Source organism: Leopardus geoffroyi, chromosome B1 (assembly GCF_018350155.1).
Source record: "Leopardus geoffroyi isolate Oge1 chromosome B1, O.geoffroyi_Oge1_pat1.0, whole genome shotgun sequence".
NCBI classification, from domain to species: domain Eukaryota; kingdom Metazoa; phylum Chordata; class Mammalia; order Carnivora; family Felidae; genus Leopardus; species Leopardus geoffroyi.
Genome location: NC_059327.1, coordinates 79,228,431 through 79,250,494, shown reverse-complemented (window position 1 = coordinate 79,250,494; position 22,064 = coordinate 79,228,431). Strand labels below are relative to the sequence as shown.

General features: G+C 39.8%; 1 protein-coding gene across 3 annotated transcripts in view; it reads left to right on the top strand.

The window, feature by feature from the left end:
• Nucleotides 1-22,064, top strand: part of ARHGAP10 (Rho GTPase activating protein 10) — a 325,048-nt gene that overhangs the window by 114,515 nt on the left and 188,469 nt on the right. For 2 of the 3 annotated variants that reach the window (XM_045466135.1, XM_045466146.1), the window contains exons 6-8: nt 5,925-6,035; nt 7,828-7,932; nt 18,773-18,902. In XM_045466135.1, the coding sequence (XP_045322091.1) occupies nt 5,925-6,035; nt 7,828-7,932; nt 18,773-18,902 (346 nt within the window). The remainder of the gene's footprint in view (nt 1-5,924; nt 6,036-7,827; nt 7,933-18,772; nt 18,903-22,064) is intronic. The other variant, XM_045466157.1, reaches the window with a different exon arrangement.

Below are 22,064 nucleotides of genomic sequence, written 5' to 3'. Positions count from 1 at the left end.
TGGCGTTTGGAAGTTTATAAAAGAGAAAGGAGCTTTTATACCATTTAATCCTCACTACAATACTGTAGGTAGGTAGGGCTCCAGTCTCTCCTCATTCCACATTGTGTAGACAACCATCCAGTTGTTCCATATGCTCCCTCTGCCCATTTTGAAATGACAGCTGTTGTTTTTATAGACTCTCCTAATGCCAGCAGCATTCTACCTGTCTTTTCCCCTTATCTCTCTTTTCAGAGATCCTGAAGGGAATTTCATGCTGTAAGTAAATTTCCTTCTTCACTGGCTAATTAGGTATCTTATTCAAGCCGTTGCTTAGGCAAAATCTTTATGGCCATCCTTGGCCCTTACTCTCTTACCCTACATCCAGTCTGTTGGCATATATTGTCTGTAGCTTCCGGATATTCTCAGAATATGGCCACTTCTACTCCCCCCGCCACCCCCCCACCCTGGGCGCCATCTCACCCTGGCCCATGCGGCTGGCATCTCTCACATGGATTACTGCAAAGCCCTCTTAATTGGTCTCCCTGCTTCCACCAAGATATTTCTACAGTTTATTTTCTTTTTTTTTTTTTTTAATATTTTTTTTTCAACGTTTATTTATTTTTGGGACAGAGAGAGAGACAGAGCATGACCGGGGGAGGGGCAGAGAGAGAGAGAGACACAGAATCGGAAACAGGCTCCAGGCTCTGAGCTATCAGCCCAGAGCCTGACGCGGGGCTCGAACTCATGGACCGCGAGATCGTGACCTGGCTGAAGTTGGACGCTTAACCGACTGCGCCACCCAGGCGCCCCTCTACAGTTTATTTTCTATACAGCAAGCAGGGTGAGCCTTGATGTTGCTGGTCCTCCCCAGACCCCCCACTTAGCTATCTGCGGAGGCCCAGGGCCCACCCTCCTGTCCTCGCACCCACACGGGCTTCTTTGCTCTGGCTGGGTTGGGTCAAGCATCCTCTGCGCTCAGGGCCATTGCTTTTTTGTTGTCCTACTGCCTGGTACATTTCCAGCCCAGACCTGTATGCCTCACTCCTCCACGTACTCTCTGCTCAGAGTTCACCTTACTAGAGAAGTCCCCCACCATCTTATTTAAAGTGTCCCCCTTATGCTGTTTTAATTTTTTCATATTCTTACAAACATTTGACATACTAAATATTTGGTTGTTACATGGCTTCTTGCACTATCTTGTAAGCTCCTTGAAGGCAGCGACATTGTTTTATTCAGTAGTCTGTCCTTTACACCTAGAATAGTACTAGTCAGGGAGTAGGCAATAAATACTGAATGAAGAAGGATGAAGTTGCTTGCATAGTGAGCTAGGGCTCCATCCATTTGATCATTTCCAAAGATAATTAGACTCCAGATCAGCAATTTGAAGAGACCCTCAAAATGAATAATTTTAGTTTCATTTAAACTGTACATTCTGCCCTATCTTGCTATTTACTCTTTACAAACATACAAACTCCCACTTGAAACAGCTTTCTATTGCAAACGTGAAGGCCTTTTTTGGGGGGGATGCTCTTTAAAGGGAAAAGGTTAGATTTGGATTTTCGTTGCTTTTGGCATTGGCTTATGTATTGCTAATCTTTAGTGAACTGAGTTGAGGTGCTCAAGAGGTTTATAAAGTTTGCTGAGAGTGGTACTGAACAAAGGCATAGAAACTTGCATCATTTATTCTTTCTCTTTGTCTCAAATGAAAGTAACAGGAGACGATTGTTGCAAACACCAGGCTGGCTATTTTGGTAATTTTGTTAGGACCATTAGCTGTAGTTCTATGTTTATTGAGCACAATACCTTCTACTTCCATCCCCATCCCTAAATTCTAATTAATATGTACACTAGAACAAGTATCAGACATTTGAGAAAAGTCTATTTCTGTTAATTTTTGAAGTATATTTTTGTTTTTTGAGCAGTCAATTGATTATATTTCAGTATATGTGACTGGAGGAGTAGATCTTGTGAATAACTTTGCAGGAGAATGGTCTGTTCTTGTTACAAATACTTATAGAAGGAATGGCCAGAAATTGGGTGATGGTCAATTTGGAATTTGTTAAAAATGTCACTTTTGCTTGATAGTAAAAAGTACAGTCTGAATATGTGTTTTCCCACACTGTCTAGCAATAAGCTCGCTACTGACACTATCTACCTGAGACGGCATCAGCCCAGGTGGTTAAGGGCTTAGTACAGAACACTGTCCCTTTTTAAGATACCAGTTGCAAATCAAGGTGTTGTTACCTGTGCTTCTGATCTACTTGCTATAAATTAGATGTTCCTATGTCCCCCTCCTTGGGTTTGATTCATTTCCTGAGTGGCTCACAGAACTGAGATAAAACATTTACTTAACTAATTTATTGTAAAGAATAGTATAAAAGATTGAGATAACTAGCTAGATGAAAGGGTACGCACGGTGGGGTCTGGAAGGGTCCCAAGCATAGAAACTTCTGTCCCCATGGAACTGGGGTGTATTACTCTCCAGGCACATGCATGTGCTCACAGACCTTGAAGTTCAAGCATTTTTACAGAACTTCCTAAGTTCTTTGCCAGAGGTCAGTAGGTGGGACTGAAAGTTCTAGCCCTCTGATCATTTAGTCTTTCTGGTGCTATCTAGAGGCCCCACCCTAAGTCATCTCAGTGGCATAAACTCCGGAGAGGCTCTTTATGTATGGCAAAAGATATTCCCATCTCTCAGGAAATTCCAAAGGTTTTGGAAGCTTTGTGCTTTATTCCACATATAGTGATTGCCTTCCAGACTTGAGTCAGGCTCTAAAGGACTGTGCTGCTCCATATCATTAGGGTGCCCTTGGCATTGTTGTAAATGACAGGTTATGGGCAACCCTGGGGATTTTGGTGATCTAATCACACAGTGCGTGGCACAGTGGTTATGGATAACCAGAATACTAGGGGTGTGTATAGAGGTTGACCATCAATGAATGCCAGGGTGACTGGAATAGTACAGACAACCAGGTGAGAAAATCTGCTGAAATAAGAGCCTACTTGGCTAAGTCTGATCCTTGTGTAATTTTCTTGAAGGACATTTCCCAGTAACCAAACATGAGGAATCTACCTGGAACTGTTCACATCTTCATTTTATTAAATACAAAACAAAATTGCATCCCTCTCCCCCCTGCCCCCACCCCAGAGTTGTGTCTGCTAGCTACTGGTGGCTGAACTTTCAAACTCTGGTTATTCGAGGCATAAAAAAGATGATTTTGATGAGTATTAAGTAGAAATTCTCATTTTAGCTTAGTAGCTTAGTAACATAACACTCTTATATAGCATTCTACTTGAAAATTCATTTCATGCTAAAAAAATTTTTTTTTGCCATGATAGATACTTTTTCCCTCCAAGATGAAAAAGATTGTTGTCACATTTCCATACCATAAAATATACGCACTTAATGATTTTCAAGGGCACAGTTCAGTGGCATTAAATACATTCACATTGTTGTGCGACCACCGCTACCTTCACATCTAGAGCTCTTGTCATCTCTTAATACTGAAACTCTGTGCCCATTGAATAATACTTCCCCAGCTCCCTACCCCTATCTCCTGACAACCACCCTTCCACTTTCTGTGTTGGTTCTAGGTAGCTTATAAAAGTGGAATCATAGAGTATCTGTCCTTTTGTGACTTGCTTATTCACTTAGCATAATGCTTTCAAGGTTCATCCATATTGTAGCACGTGTCAGAATTTCCTTCCTTTCCGAGGCTGAATAATATTCTATTGTATATGTATATATATCACATTTTGTTTATCCATGTATCTGTCAGTGGATACTTTGCTTGCTGTTGCCTTTTAGCTATTGAAAATAATGTTGCTATGAACCTGGTTAGATAAATCTTTTCGAGTCCCTGTTTTCAGTTTTTATGAGTATATACCGAGAAATGGAATTGCTAGGTCACATGATAATTCTGGTTTTAATTTTTTTGGAGAACTGCTATGCTGTTTTCCAGAGTAGCTTCATCATTTTACATTTCCACCAACAGTGCATAGGGTTTCAGTTTCTCCATATCTCCATCAACACTTGTTTTGTTTTAATGTTTTTAATGTTTTATTATTTATTTTTGAGAGAGAGAGAGAGAGAGAGTGTGTGTGTGAGCAGGGGAGGGGCAGAGAGAGGGGGAGCCACAGGATCTGAAGCAGGCTACAGGCTCTTGAGTTGTCAGCACAGAGCCTGACGCGGGACTCGAACTCATGAGCCATGAGATCATGATCTCAACTGAAGTTGGATGCTTAGCTGACTGAGCCACCCAGGTGCCCCTGTTTCTTTCTTTCTTTCTTTTTTTTTTTTTTTTTTTTAATAGTTTTGTTGTTGTTTTGATAGGCGTGAGGTGTTATCTTGCATTTGTATTTCTGTAATGATTAGTGATGTTGAGCATCTTTTCAGGTGCTTCTTGCCATTTATATATTTTCTTTGGAGAAATGTCTAGATAAATACCTTTAAAAGTAAAATTGGCCAAATTAAGAAATATATTATGTGATGCCTTGTAAGAATGGTTTCTAGGCTGGCCATTCTTTCCCTGCTCTTCCTCCATGGAACCCTGCTCCTCCCATAGTGCCCTTCTAGTTAGACCAGATAAGCTGGAACTTTTTTTTTTTTTTTTTTTTTGAACAGTCTCCTGACCATCTGGTGCCTGTTTACTCCCAGAGGATGAGACATTTTGAGGACTTAACAGCCTGACTGCCTACAGATGGGCTTCAAGCTCTGGCCCAACTTTTGAGAACCAGGCTCTTTTCTTTTTTCTTTGATTGAAGTACAGTTGACATACAATTTTACATTAGTTTCAGGCACAACATAGTTATTTGACAGCTCTATACATTATGCTTTGTCCACCATAGATGTAGCTACCATCTGCCCCCAAACAACACTGTTACGGTGCTATTGACTATATCTCCTATTCTGTACCTTTCGTCCTCGTGACTTACTCATTCTGCAACTGGAAGCCTGTACCTTCTCTCTCCTTCACACGTTTTGCCCATCCTCCTCACCTCTCTCCCCTCCAGCAGCCGTCGTCTCGTTCTCTGTTTTTATAGGTCTATTTCTGCCTTTTTGTTTATTTTGTTTTGCTTTGTTTTTTAGATTCCATGTATACATGAAATCATATGGTATTGTCTTTCTATGTCTGACTTATTTCACTTAGCCTAACAGCGTCTAAGTCCATCCATGTTGTTGTAAGTGAGAAGAGCTCATCTGTTTTTATGGCTGAGCAGTAGTCCATTGTATATATAGCACATCTTCTTTATCCGCTCATCTGTTGGTGGACACTTGGCTGCTTTCATATCTTGGCCATTCTAGATAATGCTGCCATAAATATAGGCGCGCTCACGTCTTCTCAAATTAACGCTTTTGTTGGGTTATACCCGGAAGTGGAATTACCAGATCGTATGGTATTTAAGAACCAGGTTCTTGAGATGGTACCATAGCTGCCACTTCCTCACCTGCTGCCTTCACTCATGACTACTGAAGTGACTACAGTTTCCCAGGCTGACTGCATTCTTACAGGATTTGTCAACGGAAATAATGTTTATGTGATTTTGATCATATGTGTATGGTTCAACCTTGGGTGCCCGTTGTGGTTGGGGTGAGTTTTTCGTGAAGAGGCATCCTTCAGTGTTTAATCCTTTGGGGCCAATCTCATCATAAAGAGCAAGCGTTGGCAGACTTTTTCTGCAGAGTCAGATAGTAAACGCTGTATACTTTTGCAAACTCTAAGGTCCCTGTGGCAGCCATAGTATTCAGTTTGGCTGTTCTAGCAGGAAAGTGGCTATAGAAGATCTATAAACCAGTGGCCACGACTGTGTTCCAGGACAACTTTGTGCAGAAAACCAGGCTGCAGGCCATATTTTGCACAGAGCTCATAGCATTGCCAACCTCTGGTCAAGCGTTTCACTCCTTACCGTCTCTGATTTAACCAGCCTCTATTACTTTAACATAGGCAGATATGCAAGTGGAGCAAAACCGGCAGCACTTTTATGAACTGTCCCTTGAGTATGTATGTAAGCTTCAGGAGATCCAAGAAAGAAAGAAGTTTGAGTTTGTGGAACCTGTAAGTATCATAGAAAGTTGTTCTGCTGTTACATTTAATAGATATCCTAGAAACATTTTTCTTTCTAGATAAAATTTACAGTTCCTGGGGACCAGGATACATAACAGGAAGCAAGACATCATGAATTGTGAAGGGTGGACCCAGATCGCGATGAGGTCAAGGAACCACCTTCACAGTTCAGTGGTTCTCGGCCTTCTTTGCACAGCAACATATAGTGAATATTATTTCTCAATGACTCTGCAATCAGGTGCAATTTCTGCCACCCTATTGTAGACCCACCCTTTAAAGAAAACCCTGTGAAAGAAGTGTTAGGATGGGAGAGTGAGCAGTGGTGTCGATGGATAATCTTCACTGTTCTCGAGTTTGTTCTGAAGCAAGTACACCAATCCAAATTTTAGCACTTTAAGCAATTCTTGGTAACAAATTATTTTTAACACAACTGTATGCTCATGGCAGCCGAGGTTAAGAACCAGCATATGGAGCATTTGAAACTATTTTGTGAGTTACTCTGGCAGTTCTTTATACTTATTTCAGAGACATATGATTTGTGTTTGTGCTTATATAGATGTTATATATATGTGACGTATATGAAGATATGTAAAGTAATAATTCATACTGTGGGTTTTAGTGAAAACAAGAAACACTAGAATTCATGATTCTCAAGATTAATTTTAATATAGGTGTTTTTGCATGTGGTTTTTTAAAAAACAGCTTTACTGAGATAAAATTTACATGCTATACAATTATCCACTGTATGTGATTTTGAGAAACAAAAAATAACCAAGTAATGATTAACTTAAAATTGGCATTCATGGAAGCAATAGTCCAGTTGGAATAATAGATTAACCTAATTTCAACCATTAGGGAACAATTCATCTCCTTAAAGCTTTCTTTTATGTAAAATAATAATGACCTACATTATTTACAGTGCTCTTTGTTCAAGGCATTGTTCTAATACTTCATCGCGCTCATGTGTTTATTCCACACAGGAACTCCAGAAGGAGATATTTTTATTATCCCACTAAGCAAATACGGAGATAGAAGTACAGAAAATTTCATTAATTTCCCCCAAGGTCTCATAACATAGCTGAAGTTGGGGATTGATCCCTGCTGGCCACTTGACATTAGAGTCCCAGATTGCTACCATTATGCTATGTGACATTATAAAGAAAATGAATTTCAGGATTTTCTTAATTCCTATCCCAAATTATGCTTGTACTCACTTTAAATTTACTCCCATGTTTGGGCAGAAGGAGGTGCCCTCTAATCAAGAAGAGCAGGTTGAGGGTTGCTAAGAACTCAGAGCTTAATTATCTCCCTGTCTCTACCTGTCTCTGCCCCAGTCACTGACTGTCCTGGTAGACAAAAGAGAGAGGTTGTGCTGCACTAAATGCCATTGGAGAGAGCCTGTAGCTCTTTGATTCTGTGATTTCAGTTTTTGTTACAGTTTGTGTTGACCTACAGTGATAAGGTTTCAATTATAAATGGATGTGGAGATTCTCTTCACAAAAAAGAACACGTGGGTGCTGTATCATTTCTCCAGTACAGTGCACTATAAAAGCTATGTATGGCTCTGATATTTAAGGAGAAATCACAACTCTTTCATTTCTTAAAGAGACAGATTAATAAATAATATGCGGTTAGATTTAATTGACTTCTGGTGACTTCTTTTAATTTTATTTCAGTAGAATTGCAATGGGATGAGGGAAACACGTGGCTGTTTTTTATTCCTTCTTCTTCCCCCTGAGGTTTTTTTTTGTGCTAATGTCCTTTTTTCCCCTCTTTGTCTTAGATGCTGTCATTTTTTCAGGGAATGTTTACTTTCTATCATCAGGGCCATGAACTTGCCAAAGACTTCAATCACTACAAAATGGAACTACAGATCAACATTCAGAATGTAAGGAAATGAAAGCTTTCTGGTATAAAGGATGTTTGAGATGTGTGTTTTTGGTTTGGTATATGAAAAACCTTAAACTAAGACCAGACTGAGCTGTTGGTGCTGAGAAACTGAGGCTACGTTGCCACCTTCTGGTCAGTTCTCAGCATAACAAACTGTTCTTCATGGAGGTGAGGCTCTCGGGGAATTGTGCCACCTGGCGGTTCTTTTTTTTTTTTTTTTTAAATTAATGAATTTGTTTTATGAATTTATTTTTCTTGCTTTTCAGAAAAGTCACTAGGTATGTTTTTTAAATCAGGAGTCACATAAATTATATTTTTCTTTTTCTAGTTTTATTGAGATTTAATTGACACACAGTACTATTATAAGTTTCAATTGTACAGCATATTGGCTTGACATATTTTTTTTTTTTAACGTTTATTTATTTTTGAGACAGAGAGAGACACAGCATGAATGGGGGAGGGGCAGAGAGAGAGGGAGACACAGAATCCGAAGCAGGCTCCAGGCTCTGAGCTGTCAGCACAGAGCCCGATGCGGGGCTCAAACTCACGGACCGCGAGATCATGACCTGGGCTGAAGTCGCACGCTTAACTGACTGAGCCACCCAGGCGCCCCTCTCTTAGTAACTTTTAAGTATGTCCTACAGTAGTGTTAACTGTCACCATATTGCACTTTGTGGGATAGTTGTAAGGATAAGTTTTGTTATGTAACTTTCGGTGTTCCATGTAGGGAACAGACAAAAGAGCACTCCACATTAGATGTAAGGCATTTTAGTTCTAATGATCCCAGTTTCTTCTGTGTATCTTACTTGATTTTTGGTTGCTGGTTCAAGAGGAATTTCTTTCCTGTGTTTATGCATATTCACTAATGTATTGAGTTCACAGTTGCAGTTGGTCCGTATTATTTTCCTGGAAAATGTATGCTTTCAAAGAGGTCTTGGATAAAGGGATTTAGGAGAGCTTTATTAATTTATTAAATTATTACAACATATGTGATTTTGATCAGAAGGTGGTGGGTGTTTTTTCTCTTAACACTTGAGTTGACTTTGGGCAGTGTCCTCATTGGAATGCTATTCAGATTATGTTTAGTATAATTTTAGACCTTGATGGAAAAAAAGCGAGTGAGTTTTGGAATACATGCATATGAGCGCATACTGAAAGACACACGAAAGATGGGACTCTCTGTGCTGTTGTTGCCTGACTTTCAGTTTGATATCTTGAGACTGAGGAGGAATGATTTTTGTATAGATTTTGTTTCCAAGTTTTTGTTTTTGCATAGTTCCCTACATTTGGAAATGTAGATAATGAAGTTTCTTTTTCTTTTTTTTTTTTGTAAATCATGTGTCAATTTATATTTGTAGATTATTTGGACATTGAGCTGGGTTAAATAACTAAAAGAGTACAACCCCCCCCCCCATTAGTGATTAAAATGTAACAGAATTTAAAAATATATCAAAATGCATATGTATAGATACGTTCTAATTTTATTTTTGTGATAAAGCAACATTTTATTTATTTTGAGAGAGAAAAAGAGAGTGTGTGAGCGAGTGAGCAGGGGAGGGGCAGAGAAAGAGGGAGAGAGAGAATCCCAAGCAGGCTGTTAGCACAGAGCCCAGTGTGGGGCTTGAACTCATGAACTGTGAGATGATGATGTGAACTGAAACCGTGAACTGAAACCAAGAGTGATGCTTAACTGACTGTGCCACCCAAGTGCCTCGGTTAGTTCTGATTTTATTTTAGTTTTTTATTTATTTACTTTGAGAGAGACAGAGAGAGACAGAGAGAGTGAGTGAGCATGAGTAGGGGAGGGGCAGAGAGAGGGAGAGAGGAGAGACAGAGAATCCCAAGCAGGCTTGTGCTGTTAGCACACAGCCGGATGTGGGGCCCGATCTCATGAACCATGAGATCATGACCTGAGCCAAGATCATGAGTCAGGGCTTCAACTGACTTACAACCAGTCGCCCCTAGTTCTAACTTGAAATTGTCTCTATAGGTAGTAGAAATAGCCTAATGTTGCTATGATTTTTCAGAATACTTTTGTAGACAGCAGAACACAGTGTTGTGAAAAGAACACTACATAGTTAGTGTAGAAGATAAATTATACTCCTGATTTTTTTCTTGTACCAACTGCCTATATAACTTGTGGAAATGTACTTTTTCTGTGTGGACATCATCTGTTAACTGTAGGGCTGGCCTGGGTGAGAACCTTCAGGCAGAACTAGATCCATAATTTGTGGGACCAATGTAAAATGGGAAGGCAGGGCCCTTATTTAAAAATGAATAATTTCAAGTCTGTGGCAACAGAGCATTAAACCAAGTGTGTGATCTTCTGAGCACAAGATTCTTTGTGGTTATGCAGACTACATGCCCATGAAGCTGGCTGTGCCTTAGTGTCTTGGGTGACAGGTGGGATAGACACATTATCATCTCCTGTGGGCTTCACTGAAACCGTCCATGCACAGCTTGCTTGTGGATGGAAGTACTTTTGTAACAAGCCTGTATTGTAAGAGGGATCTAGTTACCTTACATACACCAAAATAATTTCGAGAGATTAAATATTTCAATGTAAATGAGCCAATACTCAGTCATGAAATATTACAAGCAAAACTTAAAAACAAACTATCACTTAAAATGGTTCACAAGGGGCCCCTGGGTGGCTCAGTGGGTTAAGCATCTGACTCTTGATCTCTGGTCAGATCATGATCTCACGGTTCCTGAGTTTGAGCCCTGCATCAGGCTCTGTGCTGACAGCTTGGAGCCTGCTTGGAGATTCTCTCTCTTCCTCTCTCTCTCTGCCCCTCCCCTGCATGCTCACTCTCTCTCTCTCAAAGTAAACAAACATTAAAAAATATTTAAAAAGTTCACAAAATAACTTGGTTAAATATATTCAGAAGTTAACTTACACACTTGAGAGCAGCTTTCCCATAGAGAAGTGGGCAAAGAACAGTTGACTGGAAAATTTTTCTGTATCCTCTGGAATTTAAGGATTGTCATCAGTATTGCCCTGATACTGCTTCTCTAAATATTTATCTCTTTATTTTGTTGTGTTTCTGAGTCTGCTCCTGCAACTCTTTCAAGTAGAGCCTCTTCTTTGTGCCTCACTGGCAATTTTGAGAACACCTGACCAAGGTGTCTTTGCTGATCATTTTTTCTTTAAGCTAATTCTTTTCCCTTCAGAAATACCTGCACGTTTGAAACACATGGCACTTGTTCTGTGCTACCTGCTGAACATTTTTACTGTATTGCTGTAATTTGCTCATTTCTTGGCCATTTCTCTCATTCCCTCATGATAGCAGCTTTTAGTGTAAAAAAGGGAAAACGCTGGCTATATAAAACTACAAATTACAAAAAGGCATATTATTTTTATGCTCTGTATATTTGTGTATTCAAGGACATATACCGAAATATTAAAACCAAATCAGAGTGTCGATTATCTCTGCACTATAATGCCATGGATGATTTTGGTTGGTTTGTAAGTATTTTACTATAGTAAAAAAAATCGCAAAATCATTTTATAATCAGAAAAAAGGTAAATGTTATCTAAAAATGAAAACAAGCTACTTTCCGTCTATCTGATTTCACCTTTTCTATTGTAAAAATGATCATACCTCTTTTATTTTTTATTATTTTGGAAGCAACTTATTCCTCATCCACTTTCCATAATCCAGGGTAATGCATGGAAAGGAAAACAGAGCAAGATGGCTTTTAGAAGATAGATTTTCTATTTCTAGAAAAATAGATTTCTATATCTGGAAAAATATAAATTGGATCAAAATTGAAGGGTATTTTAAAAAACTAAATTTAAACTTTTGTTATCTTTATCCCCAGAAGAATGTAGGGAAAGAGAGACTAGAATAGAATTCTTCCTAGAAGGAAATTTAATGTGAGAAATCTTAGGATTCATGGAGAATCCCCAGAAAATACTAAGAATAGTTAAGATTTTAAGAATATGCCCAAATATTTTTGTTACAGTGTTGTGAGAAAAATAGAGCACTAAAATAATAAACTATGTTTTTTTCAAAAAGAGATTGGAAGTGATTGTGTAAAAAATACAAATGTGGTTATTTGTGAGAAATAGGTTTATAGTCCCTTTTAATTGCTTTTGAACCTTTTCTTTTTGTAGTTTGTGCCCTTCCCTCTTTGTTTTAAAATCTTGTGGATTAGTTTTTGTATTCTGAAAAAAAAAAATTAAAAATACAGTTTCTTTTCCAATAAGATTTAAAACAATAACTTGTCAGTTTGATAGTGAAGATTTCCTTTTATCCTCTGTTAGATGAGAATAATTGTGACTCTTGGATGACTTACTTGTAACAGTAGTAGTTGTAGTAGTAATGGCAGCTAAATTAATTTTGTTACCAAGTGCCAGGTATTACCTGTGTGCTTTATTTGGATTATACACATTTAGTCTTTGTAAAAGTCCTATGATGTAGATTTTTTTTTATTCCTATTTTACAGATGAGGACAATGAGGACAATAACTTCCTGATATCATACCTTAAGGTCAGGGCTGACACTGGAACTTGGTCAGAATCACTCTAGGGGGTCATGGTGGTTAGTTTCAGCTTCTGTACTCGGATACACATGGGTCACTCATGGTATTTCTGGGGTCAGTAAATAACAGGAGCTGGGAAACATCTTGATATGGCCATTTGCTTGCCTACACCGTAGCAACTTGCGGGTAACATGGGAGTCCCTTTAATGATAAGAACTCAGATTTAGGCCCCGATGTTGCACCTCAACTCACCCCTACCTCGCACCTGTTCTAACCTGTGTTCCCCTCACCCCCATGGAAGGTGTCTTATATGGGATTTAGACTCGATTACCTATTCACTTGGAGTCTGTTGCATAACATTCCTTCTTCTGCCATCTCACATGAGGGGTGATATGAGAATTACAGTGAGGGTGTGTGTGTGTGTGTGTGTGTGTGTGTGTGTGTGTGTGTGTGTGTGTTTAGGTAGGAACTTACCCCTTTATGTTATGTTCTTTTGCAAAGTTACTAAAGCAGGGCTTCATGGGGCCCACCCTGATGTTTTACAACTACTTCATGAAAGCTTCTTCATAATTTTTATTTTATTTTAAAGAGACAGAATATGCAAGTCAGAGGGGCAGAGGGAAAGAGAGAGAGAGAATCTTTTTTTTAAAAAATTTATTTACTTGAGAGAGAGAGCATGTTGGAGGGGCAGAGAAAGAGGGAGAGAAAATTCCAAGCAGGCTCTTCACTGGTAGTGCAGAGCCTGACTTGGGGCTCAGACTCACGATCCATAAGATCCTGACCTGAGCTGAAATCAAGAGTTGGCTGCTTAACCCACTGAACTACCCAGGCACCGAGAGAGAGAAACAGAGAGGAAGAAGAGAAAGAAAGAGGCTCCATGCTCAGTGTGGAGCCTGATGTGGGACTCAGTCCCACAACCCTGGGATCATGACCTGAGCTGAAACCAAGAGTCAGATAACTAACTGAGCCATCCAGGTGCCCCTTCATATTTTTAGTTCTGCTTTGCCTTCTTTTCTTCTCTGAGTGAGGTCATGGGGCTAGGATGGGAAAACTTAAAATGGGTATCGGTACTTGGAGTCAGCCTTTGCCTCTGCTTTGAAAGCTTTATTTCTGGGTATAACACTGTTAAAAGCTCCATCTCCCCTTAATATGGGACTGAACCTGTGTTAATCTTGACTCACCGGTTTTCCAGACATACTCAGATGGGTCTGAATTCCAGCTTAGCCCCCAAATTGTTCTCCCAAATAGGTGATGTAATAAAGTGTTTAATTTAGAAGACTTTATTTAAGACTGGTTTATTTAGAAATTTATTTAGCAAAGCATGCAAGGAAAGGAAATAATACAGTGGTATATGGCTGACAGTGGATAGCACTAGCCTAACTTAGAGGTTATTTTGAGGATTAAAACACCAAAAGTAGGGCGTCTGGATGGCTCAGTCGGTTAAGTGTCCGACTCTTAGATTAGCTCAGGTCATGATCTTGCAGTTGTGAGATTGAGTTCTGCATCTGGCTCCACACTGACAGCGTGGAGCCTGCTTGGCATTCTCTCTTTTCCTCTCTCTCTTGCCCTCCCTCCCTCTCTCTCTCTCTCTCAAATAATAAATAAACTTAAAGAAAGTAAATAAAACACCAAAAAGTGCTTTCAGTAGTGCCAGTCACAGTGTAAACACTGTCATGGTCACTTACTGTAGAATTTACAGCCTAACGTTATTATTTGATGATATCTTTTAATAGACACCAGAATTTAGAATTGGAGATTACTGGGTTCTAGCCATTCTATTATTTATGTTCAAAGTTTTAAAAAATACAATTTTAACTGCCATTCATAATTTACTTAAAATGGTAAAATCCTTTCCCTCCCTTCACAGAGCACAGTCATAAGCATCTGAGGAAGTAGGATGATGAGGGAAGGGAGTACTCCATGGAGAGCCCTGCAGCAAGGAAAGTGGGGGTGATGGTATAGTGGGAGTGGGGAGGGAGTAGAGGCAGCCTGAAAAAGAGGTGGCTGGAGTAGAGATTGGTTGCATTGAGCAAATGTATTAATTGAGCAAATAAGTAAATAGATTGAGAGTAATGGGAACTAGATTTCTCACTATCTGAAAAGAAATATACAAAATTGGGAAGGGATAGGCTAGAAAGAGACTGGAAGTATTGGATTGGAATTAGATTTACCGGTATGAACATGTGGGTTTTTCCAATAGAGACATATAGAAATGACAGGTGTATGTGTGTGAAAACACGTATGTATGTGTACACACACACACACACACACACACACACACATCCGTATAGTTTTTCTATCTGCCAAGAAGACCCAGAAGCAGTGACAACCCCTTATCTGTGAGCACACTGTGTTCAGATTTTGGTTTCTATTTAAATACTACACTCCAGTGAAAGGAATAAGGTCTTCTTTGGGGGATATGACTGATTTTAGGACTGGGACAGAGAAAAGTATAAGATGGACCCAGGACTCCTTTTTGAACCAGAAAGTAGGGGATCACTCAAGAAGACATATCAAAAGGTACAGGGGTCAGGTAGAAGGGGCCTCTGCTTGTCAAATGTAGGAAATTTGGGCATTAATATAATTAATGAGAGTATTGGATACAAGTCACGACATAAATAGGAATATACGTGTATGCATGTGTGTGTCTCTGCTGGCATCTGTGCGTACATGGTATGCACATGTCTATATATGTGTGTATCTATGTACAGGCATACCTTGTTCTATTGTGCTTTGCCTTTTGGAGCTTCACAGATACTGCATTTGTTACAAATTGAAGGTTTGTGGCAACCTATGTCCCACAAGTCTACTGGTGCTATTTTTACAATAGCAGTTGCTTACTTGGTGTCTCTGTCTCAGGTTTTGGTAATTCTTGTGATATTTGATACTTTTTCATTATCATTACATTTGTGATGCTGATCTGTGATCAGTGGTCTTTGATGTCACTGTCATAATTGTTTTGGGGTGCCACAGATTGTGCCTGTATATGATAGCGAACTTGAAGAATATTGTGTGTTCTGACTGCTCCACTGACCAACTGTCCTGCACCCCCATCTTTCTCCCTCGCCTCAGGCCTCCCTATTCCCCAAGACACAGCAATATTGAGATTGAGTCAGTGAATAACCCTATAATAGCTTCTAAGTGTTCAAGTGAAAGGAAGAATCACACATTAAAGCAAAAGCTAGAAATGTTTAAGTTTAGTGAGGAAGACATGTCAAAAGCCCACAGGGGCTGAAAGCTATGTCTCTTGTGCCAAACAGCCAAGTTGTGAGCACAAAGGAAGCTTTCTTGAAGAAAATTAAAGGTGCTGCTCCACTGAACACATGAATAATACGAAAGTGAAACAGTCGTGGGGTGCCTGGGTGGCTCAGTTGGTTAAGCATCTGACTGGATCTCAGCTCAGGTCTTGATCTCAGGGTCATGAGTTCAGGCCCTGCCTTCAGCTCTGTGCTGGGTGTGAAGCCTGTTGGGGGAAAAAAAGGTGAAACAGTCTTAATGCTGATACAGAGGAAATTTCAGTGGTTTGGACAGAAGCTCAAACTGGCTACAACATTCCCTTAAGCCAAAGACTAATCTAGAGCAAGACCCTAACTCTCTTCAATTCCATGAAGCGTGAGAGAAGTGAAAAAGTTGCAGAAGAAAGGTCAGAAGCTAGCAGAAGTTGGTTTGTGAAGTTTATGGGAAGAAGCTGTTTCTATAAGAGAAAAGCGCAACATGAAGTGGCAAGTGCTGCCGGAGAAGCTGCAGCAAGCTATCCAGAAGGTCCAGCTGAGATAATTCATGAAGGTGGCCTCATGATACAGCAGATTTTCAATGCAGACGATGCCTGGCTTCAAAGGACAGGCTGACTCTCCTGTTAGAGGCTAATACAGCTGGTGACTAAGTTGAAGCCAGTGCTCATTGACCATTCTGAAAATCCTAGGGCCCTTAAGAATTAGGCTAATTCTTAGGTCACGATCTCGCGGTCCGTGAGTTCGAGCCCCGCGTCGGGCTCTGGGCTGATGGCTCAGAGCCTGGAGCCTGTTTCCGATTCTGTGTCTCCCTCTCTCTCTGCCCCTCCCCCGTTCATGCTCTGTCTCTCTCTGTCCCAAAAATAAATAAACGTTGAAAAAAAAAATTAAAAAAAAAAAAAAAAAGAATTAGGCTAATTCTAGTCTTACCTGTGCTCTGTAAACGGAACAACAAAGCCAGATGCAGCACATTTCTTTACAGCATAATTTACTGAGTGTTTTAAGCCCTCTGTTGAGACCTAGATGCCATTAAGAACATTTGTGATTCATGGGAAGAGGTCAGAATACCAATATAAGCAGGAGTTTGGAAGAAGCCGGTTTCAACTCTTATGGATGACTTTGAGGTGTTCAGGACTTCAATGGAGGAAGTAACTGCGGATGTGGCAGAAATAGTGAGAGAACTAGAATTAGAAGTAGATACAGCCTGAAGGTGGGATTGAATTGCTTCAGTCTCATGATAAAACTTTAACAGAGGAGTTATTTTTATGTATGAGTAAAGAAAATGGTTTCTTGATATGGAATCTATCCTGGTGAAGCTGCTATGAAGATTTGCTAAAATGACAACAAAGAAGTTAGAATATTCCATAACTTTAGCTGATAAAGCAGCAGCAGGGTTTGAGAGGATTGAGTCCAGTTTTGAAAGAAGCACTGTCGTGGGTGAAATGGTACCAAACAGCACTGCATGCTGCAGGGAGATTTTTCATGAAAGGAAGAGTCATTTGATGTGGCATATATCGTTGTTGTCTTACTTCAAGAAAGTGCCACGGTCACCCCAACCTTCAGCAACCACCATCCTCATCAGTCAGCAGGCGTCAACATCAAAGCAAGACCCTCCACCAGCAAAATGATTGACTCACTGAAAGCTCAGAAGATGGTTAGCATTTTCTTTTAGCAATAAAGTGGTTTTTATTTAAAATATGTACATTTTAAAGACATAATTCTATTGCACACTTAATAGACTACAGCATAGTGTAAACAGAACTTTTGTATACACCAGGAAACCTAAAAATTCATGTGACTTGCTTTATTGCTATATTCGCTTTATTGCAGTGGCCTGGAACCAAACCCACAATATCTCAGAGGTATTTATGTGTATAAATATTCTACACACAGATGCACCTTCAGAAAGAAGTGAGCATTGGGAGTTGTCACTAAGCAAAGTGACAAAGGAGGCAAATAAATAAAATCAGGGTAAGATGAGTATTAAAATGGGGACAAGAAATCCTGGAGGCTTGAGAAACAGGAAGGGAAGAGAGAACTGGCATTAACAAATGAGTTCCACCCTCCCTGCAATCCTGCGTTTTGTTCTAGCACATAAAGTTTATTTTTTTAACTCTCAGCTTGTTTTTTTAAAATAAGCTTCTGAAGATAAGTTTTCCCCTTTGCAGTCTGCATTTATCAGACTCCTCTTCTCCTAAAGAATGTGTACCATTCTACCATTTTTCTATTCTAGGACCCTCGGTAACCTCTTTCCTTGTAGGGAGGAGAGGGGAGGAATTTCAATAAAAATTTTTTATCTCCGCTTGTCCACAGTTTCACATCAGCAGTTTTTTGGTGTTAATACAATTATTTTAGAGTGTGGATGAAAGAAATGTCCAGAAACTTGGTGGTGCTGACTCATCATGCTTGCCTTGGTAATTTTGTCACTTCACCTTGCATATACGTTTTCAGGGTAGCCGTTTGACAGAGATATTGGCATGCTGAGTCTCCTGGGTTTCAGAAATGTGATTTGTCTCTTCAGATAGCAAAGACATTATTTGTACATGAAATTCCCCCCCCCCCCCCTTCCTTTATCTGAGAAGAAATATCATTTCAACTGCAATTGCCATGACCTGGAGAAGATGACCTCATATTTATTAGTTTGCAGAGCAGAATTAAGTTTTTCAGATTCTGAGTACTTAATAGTGCTGGTATAATAACAAAGAGTCAGGTTGATTGTGCAAAGGAAAGACTTCCAATATATTTTATGACCTATTTTTTTTTAAATCTAAGATTTAGTAATATTGTGAGACATGGAGGTAGGAATTCTTACGTTGAATAACACAATTATTCTTGGTGTTAGAAAAGTTCGAAAGTAATCCCTACTTGGCTTATTAGACTTCTATTAGCTATTTTACCAGTAATATTTTTCTTTGAATGACAATCTTAAAGAGACACACTGGAAGGGATGGGTATACCTTGAGAAGTTTATAGAAAAATCCTACAAATTTAATTATAGTTATCCAGAGGCTTAAAAATGTACATCCAAAACACATGAAAACTGAAAACATATATATATATATATATATATATATATGTATATATATATATATATATATATATATATTTTATCTATTTCAGACGCGGAATCGTTTTGAAGGAACAAGGTCAGAAGTGGAAGAACTTATGAACAAAATCAGACAGAATCCCAAGGACCACAAACGAGCAAGTCAGTTCACAGCAGAAGGCTACCTGTATGTACAGGAAAAAAGTAAGAGGACCCCGAGCAATGATGAATGACTGATGGAAAATTATTTTAAAACTCTTACTGTAATTACTCGATTTTTGGAATAATTATTCCTACCACTTCCTCTGCCCCCTCCTGTCCTAGAAGGTATATTTTATATTTGGGGGGAAAGCACATTTCTGCTCTAGGGAGGGGACCCTGAAATGAAGAACTCAAGATGCACCCTGTTTTCTAGCTGCACCCCCAAATTCTGTACCATACTTTGCTAACGCTTGTGCGGATGCCGGAACATGGTGTAAGGCTGAAAGCAAGGCGAGGTATTATCTTTTTCCTCCTTTCCCTTCACCCCCGTCCTTCTCACCTACGCATACACATAGGCACATTCATATACATATGCACACCCTCCTCCTCCCACAACTCCTTTTCCATGTTAAAGTCAAGAGGGACATATTCCTCCTATTCCTTCACGTCATTGCTTTCCACACCAATCTGAGATCATTTGTTCTTGCTAAAATTATCAGGGTGATTGCAGATGGCTATACAAAATATTCCTAGGTGGCATCCTAACTTATCTCACTGCATTTTTAGTATTGTTGCTCTCAGTGAATATGCAGTGCATAGAGTGTCCTTATTTTGAAAATTAAGGCACCTAAAAATTCTTTAAAACTTTTGACAGTTTGGTCTTATTTTAACTGTTCAGCTCTTAAACTTTACTTCTTCAACTGTAGAACCTGAGTACTATGTGGTAGAAAGGAGGAGAATGTGAAAAGGTTTCTGTATTTGCTATCTTCTTGCCTCCCCACCCTTGACCGCCGTCAGAGTACTTAACAATTTTCACTGAGCGTGGCTGATTTACAGGACTTTCAAACTGACCACTGTAGTAGGAGGGCATACTCATGGGCTAGCTATGGGATATCTGTGCTTCAAGTTGAAGCTAATGCATATGTAGTCGGCAGAGTGGTTGTTCTTTTTCTCTCTGTCCTTATGTAATCTGGACCTCCATACTCTTCACGTCTCATGAAGAGGAGTTACATGGCGAGCAGAACTCTATTTTTCTGACACTTCAGCTTTTTAATCTGTTTGTTCAATGAATTTGAAAGGACTAAATTAACATGTAGGGTAGAGACAGAAGGATAGAATTTTTGTATTATATGCCCAAGTGAAAATCACAGGAAACTTTAATTTTTAGATTCGTAACTGTTGCTCAGCTTAACTGGCTTTGAGAGGAATTGGGCTGAAACTAGTTGGAAAAACAGAATGAAAACAACAGTGGCAAAATTCTCTTGTTAACTGTGTGCCAGGCACTGTGCTAAGCTTGTTATACACCTCACTTAGTCCACTAAAAAACCCTATGAAGTGTATGGGGCTATTATTGCCCCATTTACCATTGAGAGAATGAAAATACCATCGAGAAAATAGAGAGGTAAATAATGTTCTTTAGATCATACAAGTCTGAATGCTGGCGTTGTCTGTCTGTGTTGTGCCCTCTAGTATATTATCTGGACCATGGACGGTGTGAAAAGCCTGTATGCTTGGGTCAGATGGGAGTCAGGAAAGGATGCTGGCTTAATTAGTGGGGAGACCTTGTTATGTGGGGCCAGAGACTCGGATTTGAGGTTAGGGTTTGTCATTTCTTGGGCATTTGGTCTAAGCTTAAATTTTTTTTTTTTAATTAAAAAGATAATACGCCATCCTCCCTCAACATTTTTTTCTTAGGAATGAAATATCTGCACAATATGTTTTGAACCATAGAATAGGATACCAAGCTAGCTGTTCCTAACACACACACACACACACACCCACACACACACACCCCAGTGGTTCCTGAATTGTGGTTTTTGCACTCATGATGGTCTGAGGTGGGATTACTGTGGTCTGGTAACCCCTTTCAACCCTCTACTGTCCCCAAGACAATGTGGTCAGTTTTTCCTAAAGCTTGGTGGATTCCTTTTGAATGAGTCCCTTTTCCCTCCTAAGCTTGTCCTTCTTGATTTTTAGATGTAGAAAGTTTACTTGTTTGTAGATGAAATTATGGTGACAAAACAAGTTACTTGCTTTTTATTTTTTTAATATAGTTTATTGTCATATTGGTTTCCATATAGCACCCAGTGCTCATCCCAACAAGTGCCCTCCTCAGTGCCCATCACCCACTTTCCCCTCTCCCCCACCCCCTATCAACCCTCAGTTTTCTGTATTTAAGAGTCTCTTATGGTCTGCTTCCCTCCCTCTCTGTTTGTAACTTTTTCCCCCTTCCCCTTACTTTTTTAATTTTTTTTTTTTTTTCAACATTTATTTATTTTTGGGACAGAGAGAGACAGAGCATGAACGGGGGAAGGGCAGAGAGAGAGGGAGACACAGAATCGGAAACAGGCTCCAGGCTCCGAGCCATCAGCCCAGAGCCTGACGCGGGGCTCGAACTCACGGACCGCGAGATCGTGACCTGGCTGAAGTCGGACGCTCAACCGACTGCGCCACCCAGGCGCCCCACCCCTTACTTTTTTAAAGTTTATTTATTTTGACAGAGAGAGAGAGAATGATCGCATGCATGTGAGTGAGCACGAGAGCAAGGGAGGAGCAGAGAGAGAGAGGAAGAGAGAGAATCCCCAGCAGGCTCCGTACTGAGCCTGATGTGGGGCTCAGTGAAGTCATGACCTGAGCCAAAATCAAGAGTCAGATGCTTAACTGACTGAGCCACCCAAGAGCCCTGTTACTTGCTTTTTTTTTTTTTTAATGTCTTTACTTGGTAAAAGACAAAATTGTCAACCTCTGGGTGACCTAACTTGTGTTATAATTGTACTTTTATTGGCATGTGAAACTCAAGATTGCTAGGTACTCCTTATGTAGACCACTGTCTTCTAAGAGCTCTGATGGTGATAATATCGACTCTACAAGAGGTAAAGAGTGGTTCTGAGAATGTTCTGGTCAGATGTAGATAGCACCTCTCCGTTCTTCATTTTTCATTTTAAAGCTTACCTTTACAAAGCATCATTAGTAAGGGCAGCTACCCACCAGGGTGCTGGAGTGGACTCAGAACTCCTGAGATGCTAGATTCTGTGATTGTATCATATTAAGAGGCCAGAACCAAATCCAGAACTATCACATATGTTGAATGGAATCGTTGAAACCCTTGTGAACTCTTAATACCTAGAAATAAACAAAAAGTATAGTTCACAATTAAGACATTTT